The sequence below is a fragment of the Chrysemys picta genome, chromosome 3 (assembly GCF_011386835.1).
Source record: "Chrysemys picta bellii isolate R12L10 chromosome 3, ASM1138683v2, whole genome shotgun sequence".
In the NCBI taxonomy this organism is placed as follows: Eukaryota; Metazoa; Chordata; order Testudines; family Emydidae; genus Chrysemys; species Chrysemys picta.
The window spans coordinates 15,543,525-15,556,541 of NC_088793.1; the positions used below are offsets into that span (position 1 = coordinate 15,543,525).

The 13,017-nt window shown below is 42.8% G+C and overlaps 2 protein-coding genes across 3 annotated transcripts in view; one reads left to right on the forward strand and one right to left on the reverse strand.

Moving 5' to 3' along the window:
• Window positions 1-744: 744 nt before the first annotated feature.
• The window catches only part of TFAP2B (transcription factor AP-2 beta), a 54,983-nt gene continuing 42,710 nt past the window's right edge, over window positions 745-13,017 (reverse strand). The window contains exons 9-10 of one of the 2 annotated variants that reach the window (XR_010599357.1): window positions 4,083-4,187; window positions 745-3,401 (exon numbers count right to left, since the gene is read on the reverse strand). The gene's annotated coding sequence lies outside the window, so the exon portion shown is untranslated. Of the gene's footprint in view, window positions 4,188-13,017 lie in introns of both variants that reach the window. The other variant, XM_024101082.3, reaches the window with a different exon arrangement.
• On the forward strand, window positions 10,971-12,859 carry LOC135982160 (uncharacterized). The gene is made up of 2 exons (XM_065587495.1): window positions 10,971-11,639; window positions 12,235-12,859. Exons 1-2 carry the CDS (start codon window positions 11,096-11,098, stop codon window positions 12,735-12,737), a joined length of 1,047 nt encoding a protein of 348 aa, XP_065443567.1. The 5' UTR covers window positions 10,971-11,095; the 3' UTR covers window positions 12,738-12,859.

The following is a 13,017-nucleotide window of genomic DNA, read 5'->3' on the forward strand; positions in this document are numbered from 1 at the left end:
TCCTTGCTACTAAAAGGAATAGTTTTTTCTATCATTTTTTCTATCTACTGCATTCATTCAATAAAACACTATTAAACTCCATGGGATTATTCATTTGCTTAAAGTTAGGTATGTACCTTGCTGAATTAGTGTCTGTGTAGATATTTACCTTGCACCATCACCAAAGCATGGGAATGCTTAGAACTAAAAAAATCAGGTAGGCTTCCTTAAAGTGTCTCTTGGAGACTGATAACTACAACTGCAAATGCTGGGGAGGCCTTCTGACTCTTGTCCAATGTGTGCTGGATATTACATCAATGTATATTGCAGCAAAATAAGTGTCACAGTGGTGGAATCAGTTACTGATTTGTAAAGAGAACATGGTTGTAACGGGGTCCCCAGGGTACAACCTGGACTGTGGGACTGCTGATCCCTCCAAACCCACCAACCTGGGCTGCCTCTCACATTGTGCTGCTGATGTCAAGCAACCATCCTCTGACAGGCACTGCGCTCACACAGACATCCTCAGGCAGGAACACAACCAGCAGAGTTATATGAATGATCTCCCAGGCACTAATGAACCATCAACAGGGAGGCACCAGCCAATTCCCCACAGCTCCCCAGTCTTGCACCCGTTTTCCACTAATCAGAACCCTGGCCAGTGTAAGCCTATTATCTAGTTCGCCACTTCATCAAAGGAAAGTGGACATGCCCCAGGCTTTGTAACCTGAGATTTCTTAAGTTCTTTAGACAAACTCACTGGTAAGGCTGAAACATTAAGATATGTTTATTAACTACAGAAAGATAGATTTTAAGTGATTATAAGTGGTAGGCATAAAGGTCAGAGACAGTTACCTTAAGAAAATGAAATGTAAACACGCATTCTAAGTCCTAAACTTTTACACTAAGCAAGAGCTGAACCAAACAGCTTTTCTCACCCCTTACAGATGGTACAAGCAGCTTACAGTGCTTCAGTACACAGACTGGACCCTTTTCCAGCCTGGAACCAAACTCCCGCAGTTCAAAGTCTTTTTCTTCCAGACCTTCTTCCAGGTGTTGAGATGGGGGGAAGAGAGGCCAAGTGAGGATGTCTCTCTCCCTCTTGTATACTTTCTTCCAGCTGCTAGAAAGATCCTCACTGTGACATGTGCTAGGCTACATCTACCCGAGCACTTTTGTTGGTATAACTTATGTCACTCAGGAGTGTGAAAAACTCCCCCTAAATGACATAGTTGACACCGACAGAAGCATAGGTGTGGACAGCGCTATGTCAGCGGGAAATGCTCTCCCATCGACATAGCTACCGCTGCTCGTTGAGGGTGGTTTATACTAATAATATATGGAGATATCCTATTTCCTAGAACTGGAAGGGACCCCAGAAGGTCATCACATCCAGTCCCCTATCTTCACTAGCAGGACCAAGTTCCAATTTTGCCCCCAATCCCTAAGTGGCCCCCTCAAGGATTGAACTAATAACCCTGGGTTTAGTAGGCCAATGCTCAAACCACTGAGCTATCCCTCCCCTGAGGGACAGCTATATTAACTATGTCAATATGAGAGTTCTCTACCATCAGCTACACGGGGGATCTTACAGATGAGCAGCTGCATTGGTATAGCTGTGCCTCTGTAAGGTATCTAGTGTAGATCTAGCCTAAATCCACTCCCAGGGTGTACATGCCTTCTCCGGGAAATCTCTGGGATAGTGGATTGTGTGTTAATGAGTCATTAATGACTGTCTGCCTATTGATGGCTGTTCCTTTGTTTTACCTGAAAAGCTTGTGGGTGTTCCCAACCTCACAACATATTTCAGTGACACATACAGCAATACTTCATAACTCCACATATAATGATAGCACATACAATGAACAGGATATTAATGTTCAACAGATTGATACTTTTAAAATTATACCTCACAAGGTATACGTTGTACAAAACATATCATAATGATATGACGGTGAATATGGGGGCTCCAGGGGGCTACTCTGAGGTACAGAGTGTCACAATGGTACAACGTCTTCAGTTGATTCCATTAATGAAGAGGATGCAAAAGATGCTTCATCTTGACCTTTCAAGCTGATTCATCCCATGAAGGTGCTGTAGCTCCTGCTAAAAATTGATCTGCATGTCCTGTGCATTTAATACTGAACTTGTCTCAGCAATGTTCACAGTGGGAACCCTTTGTAACATGATTATAAGTTAGTCCTGGTCCTGATTCATAAATGCTACTCATATCTACGCTTGGCCTACTTGTGTCCATTGTTCTTGAACTTGTGTCGTCCTCAAAGATTTCAGCAAGTCAAAACAGGTAATCAACTGCTCTCTGACTATTACAGGTGCTGGAGACTTCTTTGTACTGTCACAATTACTGGCTATGTTTCAGTAAAATGATAAGAAATGATCCAGGTGTCTGTGATTAAGCTATGTATCGTATTAACTATGCAAGCCTTGTTTTACTGTTTAAATAAATCTTTGTGCTAGACGGTTAGTAGCTGACTGGTACCACACTGCACTGATATGATACCACCATTCATCTTCATAAAAGTTCTGATAGACTCATCAGAAAGAAGCTTAGGTTTATTGTCTTTGGTTGTCAGTTCTGATAAGTCATAATGGCTAAACTTCTCATGCAGTTTCTGGATAACACATCACACAGATCTGCTGACTCTTCTGAGTACATGTCAATGACCATCAAGATCCTTTGAAAAGGCTAGCAAAATCCATTTTGAAGGCACTGCTTGGGATTCTCAGGCTCTGACCACAGATGCAGTCGTGCCCATTAAATAATATTCCTTACACTGAGATAGAGTAACACACTTTTGTCTTCTCTTCACTATATTTGGGAAACGTCACCCATAGAGGAACCTCACTGCAGTGTCCAGCATGAGGTTGTTCCATCATTTGTTGTTTTAAATGTGGTGGGATAATAACTTGAAGATCCCCATAATAGACACCCTTATGCCTGAAATAATACAATGTAACTGGACTTCTGAGTTTCCTAGTGTTTCTCCATGTCCAAAAATTGTCATCAGATTGGATATACCCTTGAATATTTTCTTACTTGTGAAGCTTTCACATTGTCTTTTCTCCAAACAGGATGACAGCTAGCTAAATTTTCAGGGGCTTGAATGGCAAAGCTGATGTCAACGCCATCATGTAGAAATCAGCCTCACAACCTCTGTTAAGCTCAGAACTTAAATGGACTGAAATTCACATCAGTGGCAGGATAGCAGCAAGCCCCCTTTTTTAATAAGTTTTTACCTGCCAAACATGGAAACTTAGGGTGACATCCTGGCCCCACAGAAGACAATAGTAAAACTTCCATTGTCATCACTGAGGACAGGACTTCATCTTTAACTGCTGCCTTCTCATAATTTTTAAGGTAGACTATGAAGGTGGAGTAAAAATGTAACTGAAGGGTTACACTTAAGTAGATGGGGGAAAGAAAGAAAGAAAGAAAGAAAGAAAGAAAGAAAGAAAGAAAGAAAGAAAGAAAGAAAGAAAGAAAGGGAAGAGTGAAGGGGAAAATGGACAAAGAAAAGAAAGGAAGAGAAGATCAAAACATTACTATGCATGCATTTAATGTATTCACTTTTCTACATTTAATTCCAAATTACTGATGGAAGAAGTGGGAGGATCTAACTGTGATTAGGTCTGGAAAGGGCAAGACATTTTTTTCAGTCAATTACAGACCTGGTTATCTCTACTTTTCCCTAGATTGAGCCTGTACCCAAATGTTTATTTTTAGACAATATTTGTGTGGTATGCAGAATACCATATTGCTCTTCAAAAATACTAGGTATTAGCCATTAGTTAGTTAATGTTTGTGAAGTTCTTTGAGTATGCCAAGTTACATATAAAGGCTAAGTATTATTGTTATTATCATGTGAAAGCTGTTGTTCCATGGATCTTCTAAATTAAATGGGAAGCATGTTATGGCTTGGATTACGTACATGCATAACTTTGAGCGCCGGAGTAGTCCAACTGAAGTCAAATGTGCTGAATGTTGTGCATTTGTGCAAGTGCTTTGCAAAACTGGGTCCTATAATTTCAATGTACAGATATGAACCAGGTGTTGTGCCCTATTCTGCACAAAACATGCTCACATTTTGGTCTTCAGGAGAGCAGAGAACTTTTTCTGGAGTCTGCGACTGCTTCTGCTGCTGCTGCCACCCTTGTTCAGATGCTGAGAGTCTTGTCTGATATTATTGCTGTTGGTACAAAGAATGCATGACCTGAGAAGGACATTGTCAATCCTTCCTTTCATCCCATCATAAGAAAGATCAGAAGAAAACTTAGTTTTGACCTCTTGAGTATAGTAATCTGACTAGTCTCACCATAGCTTCCAGAAATTTTAAATAACTCGCTGGCTAACCCCAGTAATATCCCTCCTCCTGTTCACTTTATGGAAAGATCTTGCTGTCAGGAAATATAAAGCTCTCAACACCTTTATCACAACTAGGATTATAGCCCCCCAGGATGATGCTTTTCCAACTGTATTTCTTATGTGTGGTGCAAACCTCAGTCAACCTCATCAACAAATCTGCAGCAGACTTAACTCCAGGCTTGCCAGGGAGAACATCAGTGATTCTGTTCATGAGGTTGGTCTGGAACTGAAACTACTTTCCCCAAGCATGTTATTTATAATCAGTTCATTTCCCTTTGAAACCTTTATAGAAATCTGCAGTGATTCATTCTTCAAGACTGATGTCTGAAGGACCCAATCGTACACCTCTGATGTCAGTAGGAACTGTGCCACTGGCTTGAATTGGTGCAGAATCAGAGAATCAGTGGTTTTATAGCCACAGCTCTAGTTAACATCCATGGAAGTTGTAGGCACTCAAGCCCAGACACTAATAACTGGGTCTACTGAAGCAAAGACTTTATGTGTCCAACATATGTAAAATGTTCTACAGCTTTTTCAGAGGTACAACAGGCCATTGAGGATTTTCGCTGCTGCTGCTTGCTGCTACTCTCCATAGCATTGTGTTTCCAAACTGATAGCAAACATCCCTATTTTAGGACATGTCCCCTCTTTAAACCATAGCACCTGTCACAGTGCCTTTTTTCTGGTTACTTCACATTTCCTTATGCCTGTGCTCAGCTCTGCAGATGATTCAAAGCCAAAAAGGCATCTAGTGAGCTATAAATAGCAGAGTGCAACACAAGTACAATAGGAGAGCACACACACATCCTTATCTATTAGGATAACTACTATCCTACTTTGGGGGTCAGAGAAATGAGCTCCTCTCGGCATCAGGCCCAAAGTATGCACCTAACACTTTGGTACAGAAACCTCTGAACTCAGGGTTACACAGATAAATCTTATGACATTTGGACATCCTCAGATTTGTGCACCGTGACATGGGGGGGATGCCGAATTCTGGATCCAGATCGGTATTGTTCAGCTTGGGCCTCTACTTAGTATTGAATTAGGTGTCATAAATGAAATTCTCAGATGTGTCTTACTTCAAGTAGAATAGGATTCTGCAGAGATGGTATAAAAGTCGTGAATACTTATCAATCTGCTTGTAAAACTATAATAATATTTAGCTTTTGTATAGTGTTTTTTTTTTGTCTGTAGACCTCAAAGTGATTCACAAAGGATGGTATGTATTATTATCCCCATTTATGGAAGAACTGAGGGATGAAGGGCTTCCGCGGGCTAGTAGTAAGTGTGGAAATAGATTCCATAACTCCTGACTCCTGCCTGGGCCCCTACACTACCTTTCTAAGGGCTTGTCTACACTTGGAAATTTACCAAAAGAGCTATTCCAGAATCATTATTCCCAATTTGGAATACTTATTTCAACATAAAGTTGAAGATACTCTTTACCCATTAAGATACTCTTATTTTGGAATAGGAAGGCCTTTTTTCTGATTTCTGATTCAGGCACTCTAATTCCAGAATAAGAGTGTCTACATGGGTGGTGATACCAAAATAACTATTCTGGAATAGCTATTTCGGTATATTTCCAAGTGTAGATAAACCTTAAGGTATATGAAAAGAAATGTGTGTACATCTCTGTGTGAGGCAGTACTAAGAACTCCAAAAAATAAGTAACGTCAGTGTATTGGCAATAACAATGAGCTCAATATGCAGGCACACAAACCACTAGAGCTGAGCAAATAATTTGTAGCAAAGAAGAATTATTTGGTTAATTCACCTTCTTTTTATGTTCATGAATGGTCTCCAAGGTTACAAAGTATTCATTATTTGAAATCATTTGACAAATAATTTCAATGAATAAACCTTAGTCTGGAGATAATCCAGGAGCAGTTCATTGTATTTCATATTTGAAATTCGAGCTGTGCTGGTTAGTTTTGATTGGAGACACAGTGTATTTGTTGTTATTTCTGTTCCCTGATTGGATGATTGTAACTTTTAGGGTATGTCTACAATGCAAGTGAAAGTGTGGTTGTAGTACAGGCAGGTGCTAGCTTTAATCTAGCTAACTGGGGTAACGATATTAGTGTAGACATGGTACCATGGGCTTCTGCACAGGCTAGCAACCAAAGTGTGTACCCAAGATCCCAGTAGGCTTGTACTCTGGATGCTAACCCATGGTGAAGACCACACCACCATGTCTACATTGTTATGTGTGTTAGCTAGATTGAAGCTACCACATGCTACAACCACACATTCACTTGCAGTGTAGATGTACCCTTACTAACAAGTTTCAGATGCAAGTACTCATTTTTAAGAGTTGAAAATGCACTTGCCACAAATGTCCTGTTGCAGTCACTTGAAATTCTGTTTCCACAAAGATTCCTGTAGAAAATGTGCTGTCTATGCTGATGGGAAACTAACACAATGGGAGTATGAACACAGCAAAAGTACGTTACGTGTTTTATTTGTGCAAACAGGCAATATTTGGGGAGTAGCCCAACCCTAATCACAACTGGTTTCACTAATATATGTTCAATTTGAGCCTGATTTTGTCAACTTTTTCTCAAGGTGCTAAGCACTTATCAATATATCTACCCCCATTAAAGTCAATGAGACTATTTCTTACTATGCTCACCAACATCAGGGTTGTACAATCGAACACTTCATTGCAGAAAACCACAGTTGAACTTTGGCTGTGTTTATACACACACATATCACACATGCTTCAGCTACAGAGACATCAATTGGCAGTCACTCTGTCACGGTCATATCGCTGTACCCACATTCATAACAATCATTCCACCACACGTCTATTCAGTCACATATACATTCAGCCTCCCTCTTAATACTACTCTCACCTTCAATTACAATCATCCCCTCTTACCACCATTAACATATACTAACTCAGACACTTTCACATTCAGTTACATACCCACTCCCCAACACTCACATTCAGTTATACTCACAAAGTTACACCCACACCTAATTAAAATCACACCCTCACACTCCCATTCAGTTATACTACCAATAGTACACCCACACTTAATTACAATCACATTCAATTAAACCAGCAATTCTGCACCTACAATGTAATCCTTCCCTCACATTCACATCCACTTACAGTCAATAGCCCTCATTGGACGCACATGCCTGCTTGTCATATTCAGGAACACACAGGAAAAGCCAGACCTTCCTCTACAATTTTGACCACATAGAAAATAAAGCAAACACAGTTTGCTACCAGTAATCATGGAGGGCGACTGTCCCCAAGCAATGCCTCCCTCACAGCAAAATACCCCCTGGGGTTTGTTACCTTCCTATACTGCTAGATACTACGATCAGTACTTAGATACTGCTACTGCTAGTAATATTAATTATAATAAACGAATAATTTCAGTATGATGGCAACTAACCAAGATCAGGGTTCCATTATGCTAGGTACTGTACAAACACAGTAAGGCAGTCCCTTCCCTGAAGAACTAATAAACTAAATAGACAAGACAGACAAAGCTTAGGGAAAAGGGCCCCTTATCACCATAGCGCATGGGCCTCTCACAACCATTAATGAGTTCTTCAGCACAATATGCCTTTGGGGAAAAGAAGTATTGTTATTCCCATTTCATAGATGAGGAACCTGGCCACAGAGAGAGCGTGATTTGCCCAAGATCACACAGGAGGTTTGTGGTGGAGTGGGGAATTAGATCCTGATCTTCTTAGTCCCAGTGCAGCACCTTGACCATAACCATAAGACTACCCAAGAGACTATCTATTCCCTTTCTTGAGCCCACAATTTTGCTATTGAAAGGCCTTGGGCCCAGGCAGCTTCTGTTAATTTCAATGGCAATTTGCCCTGGTCCTACAAAACTTATTCTGGCAAAATGCAACACCAGCAGGCTGACCTCTGGGCTATTAGACCTGATTACAGTCTAGGCCAAAAGTCAGAGGAAGGGTTATCTGCACTTATGACATTTAAATCCATGAACTTGCACAGTGATGTAGAATATTATGGATGGAGTGAATCAAATCAGAAAAATAGGAATTATGCACAAACACACCATTGAATTTTCACCCGTGCTTAGAAATACGTTTGATCTGAACCATTTATTTATTTATTTTTGCAGTTCTTTAAGCTCCTTCCACCCACAGTTTTCCTGTTCCATTGCTCTTCCAGCTTCCAGACTGGACGTAGAAGCCTCTGAAATCTGGCAAGACGTCCTGCTCTTGAGAGATTTCTACACAAATTTTGATTCAGAGAGATAAGCAAAGCTCTGGATAAACAGCCAAATTTCCAATTGCTTATTCAAATGGACCCTCTGATCCTTGTCAAGTAGCATTGGGGAAAAAATAAAATGCTACTTTGACTCAAACAGTTTTTGCTGCAGTGATATTCATTATTTTATATTTCTAAATTTAGAATATTTCTACAACTTGTTCCTTGCAGTGGGCTGGATCCACCAGTCCTTATTCAAATAGAAATCCCATTGAAATTCATAGTAGTTCTGCTTGAGAATAGACTGCAGGATTTGGCCAGGTCTATGACTATAGGCCTGCTGCCACAATAGAAGACACATGGCCTATTCAGAGATGCCTTTACTGAATGCTAGGCCACAAATAAAGAGAGACATGTGGTGCAGGGTAAAATTAGCCACAACTGAGCCAAATCAACCAAACCTAGATCAGTTGGGACATCTTTGTTGATCCTGACCAGGATTAATATGTGATGATAAATTACACTGGTTCCTGCAATTACCACTCCACATTCAACCATCCTACCTCCTGAATCTCCACTCTATGCATGGAGGAGGGGCTCCTCTCCTCCTACATCCCAGCCAGGACCCTCAACCAGTGCCTGAGCCAAAAGTGATATCACAAGGGGGCAGGCAAAGAGTGGTGTGCCTAGCAAAGTCAACAGCAGGGATCAGCAGAAAGAGAGCCAGATTCACCCTGCTGTTACTTTGTTGATTTCAGTGGAATTACACCAGTGTAGAAAGACCAAAGAGAGTCTTCATTGTAGAATGACCAAGGGGAATATTTTAGTATCCTCATCACCAAAATAGATATTCTTCTATTTTAAAGGGCTTTGGGGTGCTTTGTGTGGGTGACTTGTTTTTGTTGTGGTTATTCCAGGCTTGCTCTTGTGAATATTTCAGTTGCAAGTATTAAATGACCCACTCCAGCATTCTGGCTTCAGCCAAAACTCTCTTTGACCGTGTAACCCTTTCTTATGCAAAAAAAACCCTTTCCATCTAAATTTTCAAACGTGACTAGTGATTTTTAGTGCCTCCATGTTGGGGAATCCCACATATTGAACATCTGAAAAGAGCCTGATTTTGTTTTCAAAAGTACAAAGTGCCCAACCATTCAAAGTCAGGCCCCTGTCAGATATCAGGAGTTGGCCATCCAAAAAAGGAAGCACCCCAATTCACTAGCAACTTTTGAAAATATAGGCTTAGCCTAATCCTATTAAACTGCTGGGGGCTGCTGGAGTATATGAGGTTGCAGGATCACGACCAAAAATTGGAGTTCTAGGTGTGCCAGGGATGCAAAATTGGAATCAGAAGGGAACGAACTAGTGAGATTATGATAATGTATGTTATTGTTGGTATTAATCATTTATTATTGTTGTTGTTATTACATTTTATTATAAAACAATGTAGGATCTAAATGTCTGTGTCCACAGCCAGAATAAAAAATGCAAAGCCTGGGCCACCTCGCCTTTAATTTTCTAACTGCTGTTTTGTAAGGCTGTGTCATGCTTCTCAGTTCAAACACGCTTTGGCTCTTTATTATTCATGGACCTTTTTCTCAGTCAGTGGTGTTGAATAATAAAACAGCCCAGGATCAAATGGGCCAATTCTCCACGCCTGACACCAACTGCTACTGTTCGCTGGGCTCTGCCAAGCGTTGCCTCTGATAATGAGTGGGATTTGGTTAAACAGTAAATTAATGAATAATGAAATATCCAGGTTGATCAGTTAGAGAGCACGCTTGCTTGGCCCCTGGCGAAATGCTCGGGGCAGAAATTACTCTCAAACGGCACTTGCCTGTCTGCTGGTCTGGGTAACTATTTTACGGCCTATTGCTTGACAGAATGCTGTGGAGGGGGAAGGGGAGGTTGGAGGGTATAAAAAGGGAAGGGGGAGGGAAGCGGGCAGGACAACCTAGTTATCACCTTGCTAAATAATGTATATAAGGAAAGATTTACAAATATGATTCTGAACGTCAAACAGTGGGAGAGTTTAAAAATACAGCTACGGGTAGCAAAGTGTCGGAGCTAGATGATGTTGATTTAGTTGGGGATTGGTCCTGCTTTGAGCAGGGGGTTGGACTAGATGACCTCCTGAGGCCTGGTCTACACTACGGGTTTAGGTCGACTTTAGCGGCGTTAAACCGAATTAAGCCTGGACACGTCCACACAACGAAGCCCTTTCTTTCGACTTAAAGGGTCCTTTAAACCGGTTTCTTTACACCACCTCTGACGAGGGGATTAGCGATAAAACCGGTCTTTGCGGGTCGGAATTGGGGTAGTGTGGACGGAATTCGACGTTATTGGCCTCCGGGAGCTATCCCACAGTGCTTCATTGTGACCGCTCTGGACAGCACTCTCAACTCAGATGCACTGACCAGGTAGACAGGAAAAGACCCGCGAAGGTTTGAATTTCATTTCCTGTTTGCCCAGCGTGGAGAGCACAGGTGACCCCGCAGAGCTCATCAGCACAGGTAACCGTGATGGAGTCCTCCCAGGATCGCAAAAGAGCTCCAGCATGGACCGAACGGGAGGTACGAGATCTGCTCGCCATATGGGGAGATGAAGCAGTGATAGCTGAACTCCGTAGCAGTAAAAGAAATGGAAAAGTATTAGAAAAGATCTCCAAGGCCATGAAGGACCGAGGCCATAACAGGGACACACAGCAGTGCCGCGTGAAAATTAAGGAGCTACGGCAAGCTTACCACAAAGCCAGAGAAGCAAACGGAAGGTCCGGGGCAGAGCCGCAAACTTGCCGCTACTACGCGGAGCTGCATGCGATCCTAGGGGGTGCAGCCACCACTACCCCAACCGTGTGCTATGACTCTCTCACTGGAGAAACACACAGGGAAGACGGTTCGGGGAACGAGGAGGATGATGACGATGGAGGTACTGTAGGTAGCTCACAGCAGCAAGGAAGCGGAGAAACCGGTTTCCCCAACAGCCAGGATATGTTTGTGACCCTGGACCTGGAACCAGTAACCCCCGAACTCACCCAAGACCCTCAGGGCACACAGGAGACCTCTGGTGAGTGTAACTTTGTAACTATTTGTAAACATTACAAAAAAAAAGCAAGCGTGTTTAATGATTACTTTGCCCTGGCAATCGCGGCCAGTACATCTACTGGAAAAGTCTGTTAACGTGTATGGGGATGGAGCGGAAATCCTCCAGGGACATCTCCAGAAAGCTCTCCTGGTTGAAATGGGGTGATTTTATTAAGGGGACATTCAGAGGCGCCCGTTCCTGCTCTTCTGACCAGAAATGTTCCCCGCTGTTAACCACGCGGTGGGGGGAGGGGTGAAGTGATCATCCCAGAGAATCGTGTGTGTGTGTGGGGCGGGGGGGTTTACTTGTGTTTGTGCCGCATGTTAACCGGGAAACCGCAGCCACTCCTTTTACATTGAAACCCCATTTTAAATGGACAACCCAATTCATCCTTGATATGGGAAATGCGCTGCTGTTTGCAACCTTTCCCGCATGTTAAGAAGGTTAAAAAAGCCAAAACACTGTGGCCTACGATGGCTGCCTGCAAGCCGAAATATGCGACCTTGTAATGAAAGAGTGTACCCATTGTTCTCTAAAATGTGTCTTTTTTAACCACCTCTCCCTTCTCCTCCGCCAGCTGCAAATGTTTCTCCTTCGCAGAGGCTCGTGAACATTAGAAAGAGAAAACGTAGGACGAGGGACGAGATGTTCACGGAGCTGCAGATGTCCGCCCAGGCTGATAGAGCACAGCAGAATGCGTGGAGGCAGTCAATGACGGAGATGAGAAAAGCCCAATATGAACGAGAGGAGAGGTGGCGGGCTGAATCGCGGGAAGAACAGAGCAAGTGGCGGGCTGAAGACGATAGGTGGCGTCAGCTTGCAGACAGACGGCAAGAGGCAATGCTCCGTCTGCTGGAGCATCAAACTGATATGCTCGAGCGTATGGTTGAGTTGCAGGAAAGGCAGCAGGAGCAGAGACCGCCGCTACAGCCCCTGTGTAACCAACAGCCCTCCTCCCCAAGTTCCATAGCCTCCTCACCCAGACGCCCAAGAACACGGTGGGGGGGCCTCCGTCCACCCAGTCACTCCACCCCAGATGATCGCCCAAGCATCAGAAGGCTGGCCTTCAATAAGAGTTAAAGTTTTAAAATGCAGTGTGTCCTTTTCCATCCCTCCTCCCCCACCCATCCCAGGCTACCTTGGCAATTATCCCCCTACCTCTGTAAGGAACTAATAAAGAATGCATGAATGTTAAAAAAAAATGACTTTATTGCCTCTGCAAGCGGGAGGGGAGGGTGGGGTGGGGTGGTTGGTTTACAGGGAAGTAGAGTGAACCGGGTCGGTGGGGGGGGTTTGGAGGGTTCATCAAGGAGAAACAAACAGAAGTTTCACACAGTAGCCTGGCCAGTCACAAAACTCG